This window comes from Didymosphaeria variabile (assembly GCF_027946475.1).
Source record: "Didymosphaeria variabile strain IMI 356815 chromosome Unknown scaffold_9, whole genome shotgun sequence".
NCBI classification, from domain to species: Eukaryota; Fungi; Ascomycota; class Dothideomycetes; order Pleosporales; family Didymosphaeriaceae; genus Didymosphaeria; species Didymosphaeria variabile.
The window spans coordinates 788,823-805,015 of record NW_026611628.1 but is presented as its reverse complement, the minus strand read 5'-3'; the positions used below and the strand labels follow the sequence as shown (position 1 = coordinate 805,015).

Sequence of the window (16,193 nt, the reverse complement as noted above, 5' to 3'; positions counted from 1 at the left end):
GTCTGCAAACATTACCTAGACGGCTCCCCACTTCTGCTATCCTATGAAAGGCTGAAACGACACTAAACGTCATGAAATTCACCTTGGGGAATGCGATTGGTGCCATTTCTCGCAGCGTAACGACTTGCTTCTTTCAATTCATCTTCCGTTCGCTGAGAAGGCCGCTCAACCCACTGCCGCTTGATCCACCGTGGCAAATCTGTCAAGAATAGTAATACAAGCTGCAAGCGGAACGCTGACTGCCCAGATACCCTGATTCGGTTAGGAAAAGACACCATCTTCAGGTCTCGTCTGGGCTTCTTACCAAAACTTAGTGAGGCTTTTCGCGTCTGGGGTGAAAGATGGAATGGCTCTGACTCTGTTAGATGTATTGAGGCAAGTGTTTTGAGGGATTTAGCTCACAGAATTGCTGCACAGAGACTTGCTGGGAAAAAGACGGCGGCGAAGCTGGTTCAGAAGTTAGTCATAGTCAGAAGGGTCACGGAACTGACGAATGGATACTCCTCATCACCGTTATGCAGATATTTCCCGAGCACGAACGCAGTTTCCACTTACCCGGTCAATTTCTTCGAATTTTTCGTCTGCTCGTTCGCGAACTGTGTTGCTGTACCCGATGGCTTGAACGTATGTGTCGGTGGCACTTCCATGAGTTGTATTGCATAACCGTTCATCTTGAGAAGCCGATCCCATTCTTTCAGGTCTTGGTGAATTTTCTGCGAAGGGACAAAACGCGCGGTCTGTCTTGTTGCTGGTTGACTCAATGCCAATTTTTTCAGTAAGCTTTAACTCTTCGCGTAGTTTCGCGGCTCCCACGGTAGAAACTCACCATTTGCTCGGTGTTTTCAATGTCTTCAGTCTGCAAGTCCTTCAGTGCGCGAAGTCGGTGAACAACGGTCCGTTGAGTAACGCATACTGGCCTCTCATGCTCACCTGTGGCAGGGTTTATCATTTTGAATGGCAGTGGCTATTCATATTAGAGGACTGATTGTCACCTGGGGTCCTCGGTCAATGGAATCTGAAGGTTGCCCAGAATGTTTGAGACGTGTGACGTTCGAGAATAAACGGTCTGCAGATAAGGGTTTGGCGTATCCTTGAGGAAAAGATGTCATGGTATCTCTCGAGTGGACGTCATGACCGTAGGGTACTTCTAACACTGCTATACGTCCTCGCTGCCGTTGTTCACCCGCTTTGAATTCAAGTGGTGTAAGAAAGGTGATCGCACATAGTGGTTTCGCCTCCATCTCGCGACGACGGTGCCGTGTTTCTGCGCCCCTTGTCGCTAATCATCTCCAGAGCCTCACCAATATAGACACAGTCCGCATCTCTAGTCCTCCGATCTCGTACGCCAGCGCAGCTCTGTAGTCCTGGTGCTAGATACTGATAACAATGTCTACTCGAAGTGTGGCGCAGGTGACGTTTATTGAGAAAGTTTGCTAACAACGATTTCCCATTTGCAATGTCAAACCAAACAAAGAGCGCGTTGGAAACGGGTCCGCAGCATCAATCATTGATACTGTAAGTCATTCGCTAGACTCCTGTGAGACCTAGGGTGAGGCCATGAAATATTATTGGGAAGTCGAGCGCAAGAAAAGACCACGCTGTGTTAGCCTTTGCTCGCAGACACTGCCTTAGACATCACTCACAAGTGTAGCTCATTGAAGCATGTACTACGTGATCATATACGTGGGATTATTTTCATTTTGACAGGAGAGTTTGATATTGGGAGGAATTGACGCTGAGTAGTTCACTTTGTTTGCGCCGGTCACCCCCATTCGTTCAACAGTGATCGAAACGCACGGCGTAAGATATGACCGCGCACAGAGAGTCAGCTTCAAATAGTCATTCAATCGTGAGAGCTACTAGCACACCACTGGACACTCTTCCACACCAAGAATGGAGCCTCGGCAACCCCTCACTAGACTACCCCTCCATCCAATCCCCACTTATCTCCGTGACACGCCGCATCTACGACGTGCCGGTCACCTCGCCCGCAAAAAGGGTGGGCTTCTCGTTTGAGAAGTTTGGAATGTCGCCAAAGACCTCGTCCTTCTCGGGTCCAGCGCCTGCCTTCTTGTACGAGTCCATGCTATCGAATTCGAGCACGCAGCCTACGCTGTAGGGCGATTCGGGGTCCTCGTACCTGAACAGCGCATCAGAATTTGTAGATGTAGTGGGATTGATTGTGCAGTTGTGATAGGCAAATGGAGCGCTTACTGCGTCACGGTGTACTTGGTGAGGCCGTATTGTGTCCAGTGTTTTTTGACGAGCGGCATGTGTGTCGCGAGGTAGTACTTCATGTCGAAGGTCGCTTTCCGTGGGTACATGACAAAGACGTGGACGGGGGCCATTTTGGAAGAGGTTGTGAAGAGCTGGAGGAATTAGCCTGATCCGTCACACGTGGAGGGAGGATGCGCTGACTGTGAAATTGTTGGACCTGAGTTCAGATTGCAACTTGCTCGTGTGTATTGGAGTGGTGTTGCGAGTGCTTGAGGTGGAGGTAGGCTGGTTTTAAGCTGTCGGATGCATGTGGAGACTGGACCCACGGTAGTCGGTCCCGCCCATTCCCCTCACTGATCCGTACTTCCGTGGTTTGGTGTATAGTATGGCAAAACGAGCGTTTCGTTCAGCACGCTAGCTTGTGTACGCTGAGAATGATCTGTTTTCGTTTCTTTACAACGGAGTTAACCTCTTCTGCAGGATTTTGAAACTGACCCACGACGATTAGCAGCACGATGACAAACTCCGCAACTCCATTTGGGAATAACGAATTTCCACATTCAGCAAAACCAAAATCTTCATGCTGTTATATCCTATACCCGCGCCGAAATCGATAACTAACCTTAATCCTCTAAAAACAACGTAGGTATCTCGGTCCAAAAGGTCACACGTCCGGACACATGCAGTACCATTTTCCACCTTGTCGTCATACAACCTCGCTCAAGCGAGTCGGAGTCTCATATGACCGGGCGTCCTCTAAGCCTGGGGTCGACCATGCTCTCCTTCAACACCACCGTCGCTTCTCCTCCTGGTTTGACACCTGTTTGGGGAAATCGTACGAAGGGGACAGGAACGTCGTCCTTTAAGCCCGCAATGCGTACGTGGCCCCACATGCGACCAGCTACTTTAACAGTAGCTTGTGGCAGTTTTGCCCATATGTAGCCCATGCTCGCCATACCCTCAAGCCGTAGTCCTACAACAATGTGTTCCTCTTGCGCGATGGTTGTGATCGGTCGGGCTGATGCCATTTGATGAGTCTCCTTGACCGCGATACTCTTCCGGCATGCTACTGTGGCTTCCAGAATAAGAATGGATGGGGCTTTTGCTGCAGTCCGCTTAGGCACGATAGTGTTTGTCAGTCGGCCATCTTCTTCGTGCGTAAGATCGGTAAGACGGTATCGAAGTGCGGGATCGAGGCCGACAAAGGCGTCGGGGAGTTGACTTCCTTCAATGTTACAAGAGAGCCCGGACGCAAAGAATAGCTGAAGAGCAGGGAAGAAAGTGTTCATCGTCCAGTGTACTATGTCTAGAGTTGCTTGTAAGTATTCACATGAGAGCGAGAATCTTTATTTGGACCTACGTTCGTTGACAACCATGCTCGCTGGGCACGTCTTGCCATATTCAGGGCTCACTTTCCACGTCACCGCGTTCGATATTCCGTCAAGAATGTCTACCGTTGTAGACAAGCTGCCGTGCTGGTCGTCGTCTTTCTTCAAGCGCTCGGCGGCCTCGTCTTGGTCGCCATAAGCCTGTAATCCTCGCCGCGTGAGTTCGTGGTGCAAATCGATTTTCGCGCATTGATAGTAGTCCATTCGAGGTCGAGGTGTGTGTTTACAGATTGCACAGCAATAGGATATTTCGTTCGAGGTTGAGCTGAGTTGAGCGGGAATTGAAGAGTATAGGTGCCTAGAGTTTCGGATAATCGAGTTGGCTAACAATTTGCTTCACGCGGGCGCGCAACGCCATGGTGAATCAAATCTCTTTTGCAAATGTGGCCTATTCGAGCGATCAACTAGAAAACAGATCGCTCTAGCGGTTGAAGAGACCCTAAGCCATCGAACTTGAAATGCGCGTCGAGCAGCAAGCAGAGTGCCTTATGTGGTGTGAGGGTTCATGCTCTCTATTTGGAAACGGACGATTCAGAATCATCATGACAGTTGAGGCCGAGGTACCTGTCGTACACGATGTGGAAATATTGGTCAGTGGGTATTCTTGCTCATCGTGTTATGCAAAGTCTTGTGCTATAGAGAAGGTGCATGTTGCGGCTAAGGATAAGAGTACCGCGCGGCTAAGGACGGTGAAAAACATTGTTTTATACGTGGCGCTCAGCTTGAAAAAGCTTGCGGGTTGCTCTTCAATTCAAACTTACATCGCAGCCATTCTATATGTCGTGGCGTCGTGGCGTTGATGACTGCAGAACTTTGAACACAACATGACCCACCTGAACGGTCCAGCCAATAGAATATTCCTCACCTGTCGCAATTCTGGAGCTGCTACGATGCACTCGTGGCACGTCAACCGAAAGTCGGGTACAATCTCACTAAGCGTGACGTAACTAGCCGCCTATGTATGTTGCAGCTTCAAAATTCCATCCTTCCGAACATCTGCACCTCACAACCGCCCAGTCTCGAAGTCAGCCTCCTCGCACGGGCCGGTACGTCCAATACTCTGCTCACCCGCTACAACCGCAGAACTCCTACCCAGCCCACGCGCTCTACGCCCGTTACGTCAATCGCCCCCTAACCCTCCAGCTGCCGGCCCAAAATCTTACTCACATCTTACACATCCCAGCCTTGCGCTACGCCACGTCCATCCCTGACCGCCACGCAATTCCACTCAACCCAATCGCAGACTTAACGGGCCAACGTCTACAAGCCACCCGCCGCCAGGCCCACCCATCAACTCAGCTTGGCCCCCACACTACACCCTACACCCCCAATCACGCGCTGCTCTCGGTCCACCGGTTCCAGCCCACACAGGCGGAATCCCAGAACCGCTAGTCTATCGCTCCACGACGCACAGCACGCGCAAGTCCAGCAAGCCAGTCCAATCCAGCGCATCGTATCCGGTTCCTCCCGGCAGGCCGCCCTACCTTCTAGACTTCCTTGAATTCGAGATATCGAACGCACCACAAAGATGTCATCAGGCCAGCAGCAGACGCAGAAGCAAACATCCACAATCCTCCGCAAAGGCGCGCACGCGTTCTGTACCGCGCTGCTCTCCCCGCCTGCCCCTCCGGAACTCCTCTCCACGTACTTCACCTCATCGCCCAGGATCACCGAGCACGGACCCGCTTGGGCCCAAGCCCGGCTGCCGTTCCTGGGCAAAACGTTCAAGGGGCGTGAGGGCTGTCTGGAATATTTCACTTTGCTCGGCGAGGTGCTCGAGATGCAGTTGCCCGAGGATGCGATTCCGGGGCCTGAGGGGTTCATTGTGGATGCGGAGGCGGGCATGGTGAGTGTGGTGGGGAAGGGTCATTTCAAAAGTAGGAAAACAGGAAAGGGATGGGATGAGCAGTTTATCTATAGGCTGAGCGACTTCGATGCGGAGGGGAGGGTTGGGCATTGGGAAATTTGGGCAGATCCGCTGAGTGCGTGGGATGCGGTTGGAGCGTGAAGCGGATTATGTCTGACTACCGAAGGAACTGGAGTAGGAGATGTGAGGCAGTAAATTATGCCAGTATATGATTTAGCGTAGCTCTCTATCAGAAGTAGAAGTAGGCTCGCAGAACTAAAAGTATAGTAAATATTTCAACGAAAAGATTCGCCGTAAAACCGTCCGCAGGTGTCCCTGGGTAAAAAGCGAAAAGAGAGCGGAGTACTGGGGGTTATGTTCCTCTCGCTGTGGTAATCCCCAAAACGCCAAAAATGGTATCCATGAATGCCGCGGTCATATCGTCCCTATGCCGTAATCCGTAGTCGTAATAGTCCCAGCCAAAGAAATCAGTAGTCGCTGTAATGCAATGAAAAATAATACATCGTCTCGAAGTCCCGCCACAATCGACTCCTTGTTTTGGTTCGCTTCTTCACTCCATTGCTGTGAACAAGCATACCTGTCGCGCCATTTGGCTTGCCAGTAGGAGTTCTCGAAACACCTGATCCACGCCGCCCGCGAAATGAATCGTATAGCTCTCGACTTTGCCTTTCCGCTTCTTCTCGCCCCAAACTAGCTTTGTTGGTGCTGCATCATCAACCTTCTTTCCGCTCCGGCTGCCGGGCTTGACGAAATCCTTTTTGTACTCGTAAAGCGTCTCGGGCATCACATCGTCGTGCGGGTCACCTGGCTTCCACACGAACTTTCGACCACCATACGTGAACCTCCGAGGTGACCACGGGATCTTGTTCTGCCTGTCGGGGTATTCCTTGATAGGTGTGGCGAACGGGCCTCGGAGGTGGATGCATCGCGACTTGTAGGCGGCTTTGGCGTCGAGCTTGTCGATGCCCGATAGCAAGACATCAATGCAGGACTGCGGGTACTCGGCGACACGGAAGAAGCTGGCTGAAGTGACCTGGTTGTCACCGCGGTGTGACTCGGCTTCCAATCTATACAGTGAATACCTGTCGGAGAATTCTCGTGCCGTGTAGATGAACTTGCGGGAGGCCGAGGTGGTCCATTCGCGGGTCCGGTGGAGGTGGTAGGTGACGGGCGGCTGTGAGGGGTCGAGCATGGTATAGAAGGGGATATCCGGCGAGGGCATCTCCTCGTAGAGTGGTGTGTAGGACATGGGCGAGTAGTTGGCCTGCCATGTGAGGAGGTTGTGCACCTAGGATGGCGTTAGCGACGGGCCGTTGGCGACTCCACCACACCAAGATCAACAAAGACCCGCACTAAAACGTACCGACGACAAGCTGCCGCTCTCCTCGTCCAGGTCGCCATTCGCACCCCAGTGGTTGGGCGCCGGCACAAAGACGCACTCGTTGCCGTCCTCGTCCTCGAAGCCGCTGCCGCTCTCCAGGTGCGGCTTGAGCGCCCGTTGCCGCTCGCGGTGGAACATGATCTGGGTGCGCGCGATGCGGCGGTACTCGTCCGAGTTCTCGTCGGGGGATATGCTGACCAGCGAGTGCTCGATCTCCTGCTCCAGGGCGAGGGCGGCGGCTTCGTGCTGCATGTAGGACGTGTCGTAGAGCTGTGCGTGCTCGCTCTCAAAGGCAGAGCTTCGCAGCATCTCCATGTGCTCGCGAGTCATGACCTCCATCTTGCCCATCATCGCGGGCATCTGGGAGCGAGTGACAGGGCGAGTTGTGCGTGTGATGGATAGCGGGTGCGAAGTGTAGGAGAGGAAGCGGTGCCGGCAGGCAGGCATAGGCAGCGTCGGGCACAGGTGTCAGAGCAAAGTGCAGGCGCGCAGCTTACATGGCACTCAAGGGTGCATGAGGGCAGCAGGACAGGATAACTGGGCTGAAGTCAGCTACAGGCAGCCCATGCCGCCCGCCAGTGCAGCAAAGGGGACTAGGGACGACTCCATGTCCGTAATCAACGGATCCCTGCGCCGTGTCCCCAGGCGACCTGATGGCGGGCGCCGCCCCAGCGCCGCTATGCCCCCCACGGCAGCTGTAGATTGTATCAATGTAAGTGTCCACGCGCGCAACAATCTATCCAGCGCGGAATGCTGCTATGCTTAGCCATCCAATATGCCTCCGCGACGTGTGGGTTGTTCCGGCGACCAGTTTCGGTCCAGCATGAACAACGAACAACGCGCGCCCAATCGCGCATACGCGGTGCATCTTCGCATAACACTCCATTTGCGAGCCCAGTCACGTGCAGAACGAGCTCGTAACGGCAGGTAGGCCGGCTGGCAGATGGCAGACAATGACGAATCTCACGCTGGGCAGCCCCCATGGTTCGTTGAACGTTGCCCACGCCGCCCCAGGCTTCAAGGCGCCTATGCACCCCCCATGCAGTCATCGGACTCCGACTCGCCACAAGCACCACTCGCTGCTCTGCCCACGACGCTCAGTCCTCTTGCTGTCCCCAGAATGTGCCCGTACCTTACTTGTCCGATTAGCTTCTTCGAGAAGAACCTGAAACCTTCCATACGAGCGAGAAAAATCGCCTGCGTGCCCCGATGCAGCAACAATTCTCCTTCCCCGACGGCCCCCATCGACCAGCATCAACGAATGTGGTGATTCGGAAGTTGATACCCCGCGAGGGAACCAGCAAGGGTTCGCTAGAAGGCTGCCGCGCCGGCTCCTCCTGATCCGAGCGTGTGGTGCCTCGACGGAGAGGGCTGCGTTGATAGGCACAGAACCATGGTCCCAGTGCAAACGTCCGCTAGCTACGCATCTGACTTGCACCGGTATCCTCGTCGTGGCCCGTAGCCTTGCGGAGCCATTCTCCTTTGGTCCAGGCGACGGGCACTGTCTCGGAGAGGAAACCGCAAACACGACTCAGGGCCCAGGGGCGAGCCTTGTGACAGGTGTGACGGTTCTTGAGGCTGCATGGCCCAGCACAAACGCGTCACTGCCAGGCATCCCAATACTGTGCCATCGACGGCGATATTTACCCGTCTTGAAACCCTCGCTGATCTCTCTGGCACTTGTTGATGGCTCGTCTTGTCTCTTGAGCCTCCAGAACATATGCCCGACTTAGCATCTCCATCAGAGTCGGACCCATCTCCGCTCGTTTGTTCCCTCGTCCCTCCTCGGCAGCGCGTCTGGACCCCTTGCATCGCCAACAGCCCGAGGACGCGGCACGACGTGTGCGGCACATGGTCACGATGCAAGAGCTAGCTGTTCGAGGGGGTTGCAGTTCCACAACAGACGGGAAGTCCTCCGTCCTCGCGATGCCTTCTTTATCTGGTCATTGTCCGCGTGTTACTTACACACGTCTTTGTTATGATGAAGCGTACGGTATCGACGTGCTCGTCGACTGTCAAAGGCAACCTACGCCGAACCAATCCAGCTGGACATATAGCCAAGGGCCAGTCATACTGCCACCGGGCCGGACGCGCCCAGCCCAGTGAAATGATCGCGGCTGCATACATCGCCGCCGCCCTGCCTTGCCGACAGTTCGTGACACTCGTATTGCGGGCATAGCCGAAGACTCGCGCTGAGGCTGGCGAGATCGCATCGAACGCCACTAAGTAGGAAAGCGCCACTCAGTCGACATGCTAAACGCTCGCTGCCTCCGATTGTTGCAACCGAGCTTCGTTGCGAGATTGTTTTTCTTATTGACGGCAGCAGCCGAAGACTAGAATTGAAGCATATCTCACAAAGGGCAAGTGCGATCGCGTACGCTAGCCCACATGTGGAAAGTGCTACAACGCACATTCCAGATTCTCATGGGCGCAGGTACATGTTCAGCATCTCTCGCGGAAGACGGGAACGTCCATTTCTTCTCTTATTCGTGTCGTTTGCACGTGTAGATCTAGATCTGTGAAGATCTGTATGCGCACTCGCTTCCGGCCGTGTCAATATCAACCTCGCCCAGGATCCATGGATCTTAGATTGTCACGAGCTGCTCATGGCTGCACGCCATTTAGAGTACACTCTTGGATAATCATCACAAGACAGACAGACTCAGTATGTGGAAGTTGACAAGATGTGGAATACATAACTCTGTTTATAACAACGAAATCTTCCGATGCCCCCCGCCTGCTAAATGTGTACGGCAATGGAGATATGTCGACGAAAGCGCGTTGAATTTTCGCCAAGACCGATCTCAGTCAGTTGTGGCCACCAAGAAACGCAAGTCTGAAACACCGAATATTCTCGTCCATAAGCTCCAGTACATCTTAGTACATCTTAGTACACGGGCGTAGCGTCCACACCTCCCAGTACACGACCTTTTTCACCGCATGGCGCTGTCCGGGTACGATTCGAACTGCCCAAGGTTTCGCCATCTGCTCGGAACGCTTCTACCCTAGTGAAGTTCTGAGAGCGAAGGGCTTAGTGCAGTTGATCTGAGATAGTTGTCCTAAAGTGATCGGCTTATCCGGATGAATGGAAACCCGATGTTTCCAATGGTGGAGTAATTCTGGGATTTCAAAGTAAGAATGTAGACATTTATGCCCCAGACAAAATATTCGTGGGGCAACGCAGGCGTAAGTAGTCTTTGACCTGCTTGAGAAACTCCACCCTGACTTCGAAGCCCGAGGCTTACGCCATCGCGGTGACGAAGTCTTGCAGCTGATGTCAGTGGGTGCTATAGCGTGGAATATTCGGTGTGCTATGAATTTGCAAACACTTGGTCCAGACGATCCATGACCGAAGAGGGTCTACATACATCTAGCAAGCCACACCATTGTGATCACCAACTCTTGTTGTAGTGTAGTGAAAGTGCGTACTTAGAAATCCAATTGTTCGCACTCTTTATATCCTTCTATCGAAACCTTACAAACGTCCCTTGTTATGGCTTTAGGTACCTCTTTTTACACGATTTCAGACGATCTGTGTACTATAGCAGGCAGATTAATGTTGGTCAGATTCTGTTGAAATCGTTCTTCTGGGCCTGGTCGATGTTTAATTAGGGCAAATCTGTCGAACTTCAAATGGGCCAAAAATAAGTCTCTTATGGTTCATAGGTTGGCTGAAAGTGTGCGATATTGTGTGACTAAACGTTACCAAAGCCATGATAAAGTGGGGGAGGAACTTTTGTAATCAACTATACTGTACGGAAGAAATTCAGATTGAGTCAAGGACATATCGTCCTTGAAAGGCGCAACTTCTTTATAGAGCAGGTGAACTTCATCATTTTGTAGGTATAGTGAGAATCGTATCCACACTGACGAAGCAAGAACGTCTCCCAAACAACCTCTGACCACCCCTTGCACCGTGTCTTATGAAGTAATTGCCATCCGTTCACCGAAGCCTCATGCTTTCGCCCTCGCAACGACGTAGCTCGACGCGGCCGATGCATACTTGCTTACAACCTGAGTGTGCGGGGTCAAGCTGCTTCCACTGTCGCAGAACAAGTCGTTTGAGTCACAAATGTCGTCGAGGCGGCTCGCATACGTATCCAACGTCGCAGTGTTAGCTCTCTTGTAAATACCGCTTTTGGTGCTCGTTCCTGCGTTGTAAGACTTGCCCGCGACGTGGGCTGGAGAAGCGAAGGTCACGGCAGCGACAATGTTCTTGGTGTACGTGGTCGACAAGGCGGCCTCGGTGGAGAAGCTCGCGCCGCCGAGGGCGTCACCGACGACCTGGCCGCCCTGGGAGTAGCCGAGCAGAACGATCTTGGAGGAAGGGCATGATGTGGCGTAGGCGGTGACGGCCTTCTTGAGGTTTACGACGCCGGTGTTTTCGGAGGACTCGTAGTTGTCTAGTGTGGCGGGATAGCTGAGACCGACTGAGACGGAGCCTGGGAGGGCGTTCTTGATCAAGGTGGAGACTGTTGAGAGGGATCCTTCGCCGGCGGCTTGGGTAGAGCCGCGGGCTGATATGATGTATACGGCGTTGCCACTGACGCAGGTCGTTTGGCGGCTGAACAGCGAGTGCCAGGTAGGAGCAGCAGAAGCGAGGGTTGCGAGCCCCAGGGTAAGAAGGCTTGAAGTGTACATGACGAAGTGAATGGGAGTCCAAGATTCGGAACGAGAGACTGATTTGCTGCTACTACTGCTGTTGCTGTCGAGATCTCCACCAGTGGGATTCGGGGTGTCTTATAGTCGTACCTTCATGTTGACTTCACCGGACCTTGAACCATAATCGACTTAGCTATAACAATCGCGACTGCCATGTGCTACCATACGTTGTTTCTGTTCGTGGTAGTAACACAACACACTCGGGCTTAGGGCTGAATGAGGAAGGCAGAAATGGTATACCTCACGAACCGCACCGTTCGCCGCGCCTGCAGTCTTCCGTACTGCAGGTGTTGTGTCGTCTAAATTGCTATTGCTACGAACCGCGGCATTTCGATTACACTATGCGGAGGTTGTCGCCCGTTCCAGGCTACGTGCCGGCGGGGTCGATCAAGGAGATCGCGCCGGCTGATCACAACGTGGGGTCAACTGGCTGAGGGGAAGCATCCCGGCCAGCTCAACTTCCTAATGCGCATTTCAAAACCTTGCTTCGTCCTTTTTTGTCTGATTGCTCCGTGTGTACGGCTTCCTCGTCGCCATAATTTCCATAAGCGTATAAGCAATCCTTGTGTTGAAATGAGGGAAACCCAAGTCGGCCCGAGACATCTACAAGTTCTGCCTGCCTTAAGGACTTCCATAAAAGAGCTGTTGCGCACTAGACTTTGTATAACCTGATAAAGAATTTGGACGGTGGGAGTGAGGGAATTGTGTCGCTGCTTAAACACTCGTGGACAGAGACTCTTTTCTATCAAGACATATGTCGTGCAAGGAAGGCACTACAGGCAGGCGTGACCGAACAGACATTATACATGTATGCTCCCAAATAGAGAGGACAATAAGTAACAGGGGAAATTTCAATACAAGAAAGGTGCAAACAAATGATGTGCCATACCCAAAACGCGCCCTGGGCCCACAGTACGCGCTGTGAAAACTCCAGACGCGGGTATCACTCCTCCACTCAATGCTGGAAATGCCGAGATGAGAAATGAAAGAAAAGAGAGGAAAGGGGAGAGACATCATGTACTTCGTAATGGTTTCCGACCGTAGACCACCGTGCCGGGGAGGTACGCGTGAACTTTGTAGTTCTTGAGCTCTTGCCGCAGTTGCGCGAGGAAGAGCTGGGCGCGGGCCACAGACCACTGTCTTCGTTAGTAAAAGTTACTGTAAGACGATCAAAACCACTCACGCCGCCGATCTGTGTAAGGAGGCGAAGCATGAAGCTCTCGACGCCTTCGTGAAGCCGCAGCTGGTTCCAGCGACCGATGTCTTTCAGCTTCCTGTCCTCAGGCCATCCGTTCATGGGCCACTTGTAGGTGACTTCGGTAACATCGACGAAACCAGCTTTCTCCAGTCTTTCCTTTGCTTCCTCCCAGATGGTGAAGCCCTTGCCCCACTTCTCGCTCATCTCAACAACTGTCCTTCCCCAGGTGTGGAAAAAGTGGTCTTCGCCCATGGTGCCATCGTCGCATCGCGGATGTACGCCGTGCTCGACGATTTCTATCCAGCCACCAGGCGCGATGTGATCGTATGCTTGCGCGAAGAAGAAGTCCCAGTCAGGAACGCAACCAAAGAGTTCGCGTACGTGGACGAAGTCGAAGTGGTCTGGAGGGAATGTCCATTCGAGCGTTACGTCGTCGATCTCAAACATGCAGTTCGGCGGAACCCATTCGGGTTGTATGGGAGAGAGGTCTGTGCCGATGACGGTCGCGGAGGGGTATTGATCTGCTTGAATCAGTACGTGCGCCTAGATGAAGTCGTGCGAGACAGACCAGCCATGTCAATGGCCCAAATGCCAGTGCCTGTCCCTGCATCTAGGATGCGCTGCGGGTCGGATATGGGCGCGAGATGCAGTTTCTTGTCCAGCGTCAAGAGATACATGTGGTGCGCAAAGTCAAGGATCTCCTTGGCTATCTCGTCGTTGGGACCCCAGTATGCGCCGTCGCGGTAGGCGTGATATTGTCTCCCGTTTTCGGTGCGATAGTGCATTATCGACGAGGCCAATGTATCGGTCTCGTCACCGATCAGGCTCTCACTGTCGAAACCCGAGTCAGACACGTACTCGTCTGGCCCTTCGTCTTCTTCAGCATCATGGTCGTCGTGCGCGTGCGCCGGAGCAGCAGCATCATCGTGGAAGACTGGGGGCGGCGGTGGAAGCGGGGTAGCATGCGGCTCCTGGTGGTCGTTGACCTGGATGGCGCTGTCGTGTCCCGTCGAGTGCAGGCTAAACGCATCGGCGTTCTTGGGCGCTTGAGAGTCAGCCATGGCTCACAGCAAGTCGTCGCGGTCGCAGGGAGGAGACGAGGACAGAGGCCAGAGGCGACCGGCAAATCACATCGCCAGCGCGCAGTTGAGCCGGGCGGTCGGAATTCGTGGGGAATATTGGGTGCTTTGTTGGTGGGCAGCGGCCGGAGACGCTCTACATGGTCGCGTACAAGGCCCCGCCGCACAGCCAGCCCGCCAGATGTGCGGATAGCAAGGCCGCGGCCCGGCACAGCTCGGGCGAATGAGAATGCGAGGGGTGGGTCGCCGTGCACACGCAATACGATGTGCGCCATCCTTAGACCCGCTGTTTACGATCCTTCCACGTGCGAGTGGAGTCATGGCCGCGGCAGGGCTGGCGCTGGGAGCATGCTGCCGATTCACCGCGGAGGGCGTCTTGGCAGAGACCAACCTCACCTGCTGCCAAACCATGGCACGGACCGTCCCGCCATCCGGTTGAATGACGCCTCCACAGACGTCAAACATGGCCGACGCAAGCAACGGCGCACATGTCGGTAACGGCGTCGCAGACGAACTGCCCGTGCTAGTCATCGGTTCCGGTAAATAGGCTCACCAATGCGCGTGCTTACTCGTATCCTTGTCTCACCCGATTTGCAGGCAGTACCGGCCTCGCCATTGCTCAGGGCCTTCGAAAGGTACGCAGGGCCCCCGACTGTGCCACCCGGGCGCATGCAGTCCTGCTGTGATACGTTTTGGCAGATCGGGCCCTGTCGTGGCTTGTGCACATCTGTCCGCCACCGTCACACCTCGCTGACGAAAGCAGGTCGGAATCAAATGCATCGTCTTCGAGAAGAATGCTCCGGCTGTCGGCGAGCGCGATTGGAGCATGGGCTTGCATTGGGGCGCACCGGTGCTCAAGAGCCTCATGCCAGATGAGTGGTGGCCGCGGATCCAGAGCGTACACGCCGACCCTTCTGAGCCACTGAAAGATCCGGACACCCTGAAGTTCGTTCAGGGGGACAATGGCAACACCATTGCGGCCTTTCCCATCAGTAATTTCTATCGCTTGCGCAGGAGTAAGCTGAGGCAGCTTCTTTCTCAAGAGCTTGATGTCCGCTACGAGAAACGCCTGGCCAATGTCACATTCGCCGAAGACGGAAAATCCGTCACAGCACACTTCACCGACGGGACGAGCGCCACCGGCAGTTTCCTAGTCGGTGCCGATGGTTCTCGCTCGACAATTCGTCAGTGTCTCCTCGGTCCTGAACTGGGTGAAATCAAGAAGATCCCCTATTGTGCCACCTTTATCGAATGCAGATACCCCAAAGAGCAGGCTCTCTTCTTGCGAAGCTTCCATTCTTTGTACCTTGCTACTGCACATCCCGACAATTTCATGGGTTTCTTTTCGACGCAGTTTGTCGAAGACCCCGAAGATCCCACCACCTGGACATTCAAATTCTACATCTCCTGGCAGAGCAGTCTAGAAGAGCAGAGAGCCACTGCTAGTTGGACTGATACTCAGCGCTTGGCGCAGGCGAAGGAGTTTGCAAAGAAGTTCTGTGACCCCTGGAAGAGTGCGTATGAGTGGGTGCCCGACAACGCCGGGGTGTGGTATATGGGCATGACGGAGTGGGACCCTGGCCACGAAGGCCATCGATGGGACAGTAAGTGCCTTGGCGTGTACTCTCTCTGCTCGATTTTGAGTACGCTGACATCCTTAGACCACGACGGCTTAATCACCATAGTTGGCGACGCCGCCCACCCAATGACCTACCAACGTGGCCAAGGCCTCAATCACTCACTCACAGACGCGGGGAATCTCCGCGATACACTTGTCAAGATTCGAAATGGCGCAGATAGAAAGCAAGAAATCACCGACTTCGAAGAGGAGATGATCACACGCGCTGGAGATGAAGTTCGCAGCTGTACCCTGAATACCGCTCTCCTGCATGATTGGGAGAAGGTCAAAAACAGCCCCTTTTACAACAAGGGCATGGCGAAGAACCACTAGGACTCATAAAAGGAACTATGCCAGGCATCGCATCTGGAATCGCTCCAGAGGTTACCCTTTGCGTGTGTCTTGACATGGATATGCATACTGGGCTGGCTGGCGGTTTGATTTGACCCCCCTTTTGCCAGGCCTCCAAGGAGAGATCCGAACGTCATTCACGATCCCACTTTTCCTGCAGGGAAAGGCCTTCGACAAGGCCTCTCCAAGTACTCATGTAAATGCACGCTATCATGTCACTCATTCTCTATCGAAGTCTCCCTATTCTTTTCATAGCGTTCTAGCCATCACGGCGATCCTAGCACTAGCACGTAACGGCCGTACAAAGCATATCATCACTCATTTTCTCACTTGCACCTTGGCCAATTAAAGTCCCATTGTTTAATTCATATCCCGTGTACACTATGGTCTATACCAACTAAAATGTATCAGACCCCATACCTTTAAGATAGC

General features: G+C 53.6%; 7 protein-coding genes across 7 annotated transcripts; 2 read left to right on the top strand and 5 right to left on the bottom strand.

Moving 5' to 3' along the window:
- Window positions 1-1,965: 1,965 nt before the first annotated feature.
- On the bottom strand, window positions 1,966-2,348 carry N0V89_011557 (uncharacterized protein; the record flags this gene model as incomplete). The annotated part of the gene is made up of 2 exons (XM_056220288.1): window positions 1,966-2,140; window positions 2,215-2,348. 2 exons carry the CDS (start codon window positions 2,346-2,348, stop codon window positions 1,966-1,968), a joined length of 309 nt encoding a protein of 102 aa, XP_056065591.1.
- A 606-nt stretch (window positions 2,349-2,954) lies between these two features.
- On the bottom strand, window positions 2,955-3,809 carry N0V89_011556 (uncharacterized protein; the record flags this gene model as incomplete). The annotated part of the gene is made up of 2 exons (XM_056220287.1): window positions 2,955-3,523; window positions 3,578-3,809. The coding sequence occupies 2 exons, from the start codon at window positions 3,807-3,809 to the stop codon at window positions 2,955-2,957; spliced, it is 801 nt and encodes a 266-aa protein (XP_056065590.1).
- Window positions 3,810-5,133: 1,324 nt separating this feature from the next.
- N0V89_011555 (uncharacterized protein) lies at window positions 5,134-5,613 on the top strand (the record flags this gene model as incomplete). The annotated part of the gene is made up of 1 exon (XM_056220286.1): window positions 5,134-5,613. One exon carries the CDS (start codon window positions 5,134-5,136, stop codon window positions 5,611-5,613), a length of 480 nt encoding a protein of 159 aa, XP_056065589.1.
- A 409-nt stretch (window positions 5,614-6,022) lies between these two features.
- N0V89_011554 (uncharacterized protein) lies at window positions 6,023-7,300 on the bottom strand (the record flags this gene model as incomplete). Its single annotated transcript, XM_056220285.1, has 2 exons — window positions 6,023-6,760; window positions 6,836-7,300. 2 exons carry the CDS (start codon window positions 7,298-7,300, stop codon window positions 6,023-6,025), a joined length of 1,203 nt encoding a protein of 400 aa, XP_056065588.1.
- Window positions 7,301-10,807: 3,507 nt separating this feature from the next.
- Window positions 10,808-11,494, bottom strand: N0V89_011553 (uncharacterized protein; the record flags this gene model as incomplete). The annotated part of the gene is made up of 1 exon (XM_056220284.1): window positions 10,808-11,494. One exon carries the CDS (start codon window positions 11,492-11,494, stop codon window positions 10,808-10,810), a length of 687 nt encoding a protein of 228 aa, XP_056065587.1.
- Window positions 11,495-12,528: 1,034 nt separating this feature from the next.
- N0V89_011552 (uncharacterized protein) lies at window positions 12,529-13,774 on the bottom strand (the record flags this gene model as incomplete). The annotated part of the gene is made up of 3 exons (XM_056220283.1): window positions 12,529-12,651; window positions 12,699-13,234; window positions 13,282-13,774. 3 exons carry the CDS (start codon window positions 13,772-13,774, stop codon window positions 12,529-12,531), a joined length of 1,152 nt encoding a protein of 383 aa, XP_056065586.1.
- A 481-nt stretch (window positions 13,775-14,255) lies between these two features.
- On the top strand, window positions 14,256-15,743 carry N0V89_011551 (uncharacterized protein; the record flags this gene model as incomplete). The annotated part of the gene is made up of 3 exons (XM_056220282.1): window positions 14,256-14,312; window positions 14,556-15,396; window positions 15,454-15,743. The coding sequence occupies 3 exons, from the start codon at window positions 14,256-14,258 to the stop codon at window positions 15,741-15,743; spliced, it is 1,188 nt and encodes a 395-aa protein (XP_056065585.1).
- Window positions 15,744-16,193: the final 450 nt, after the last annotated feature.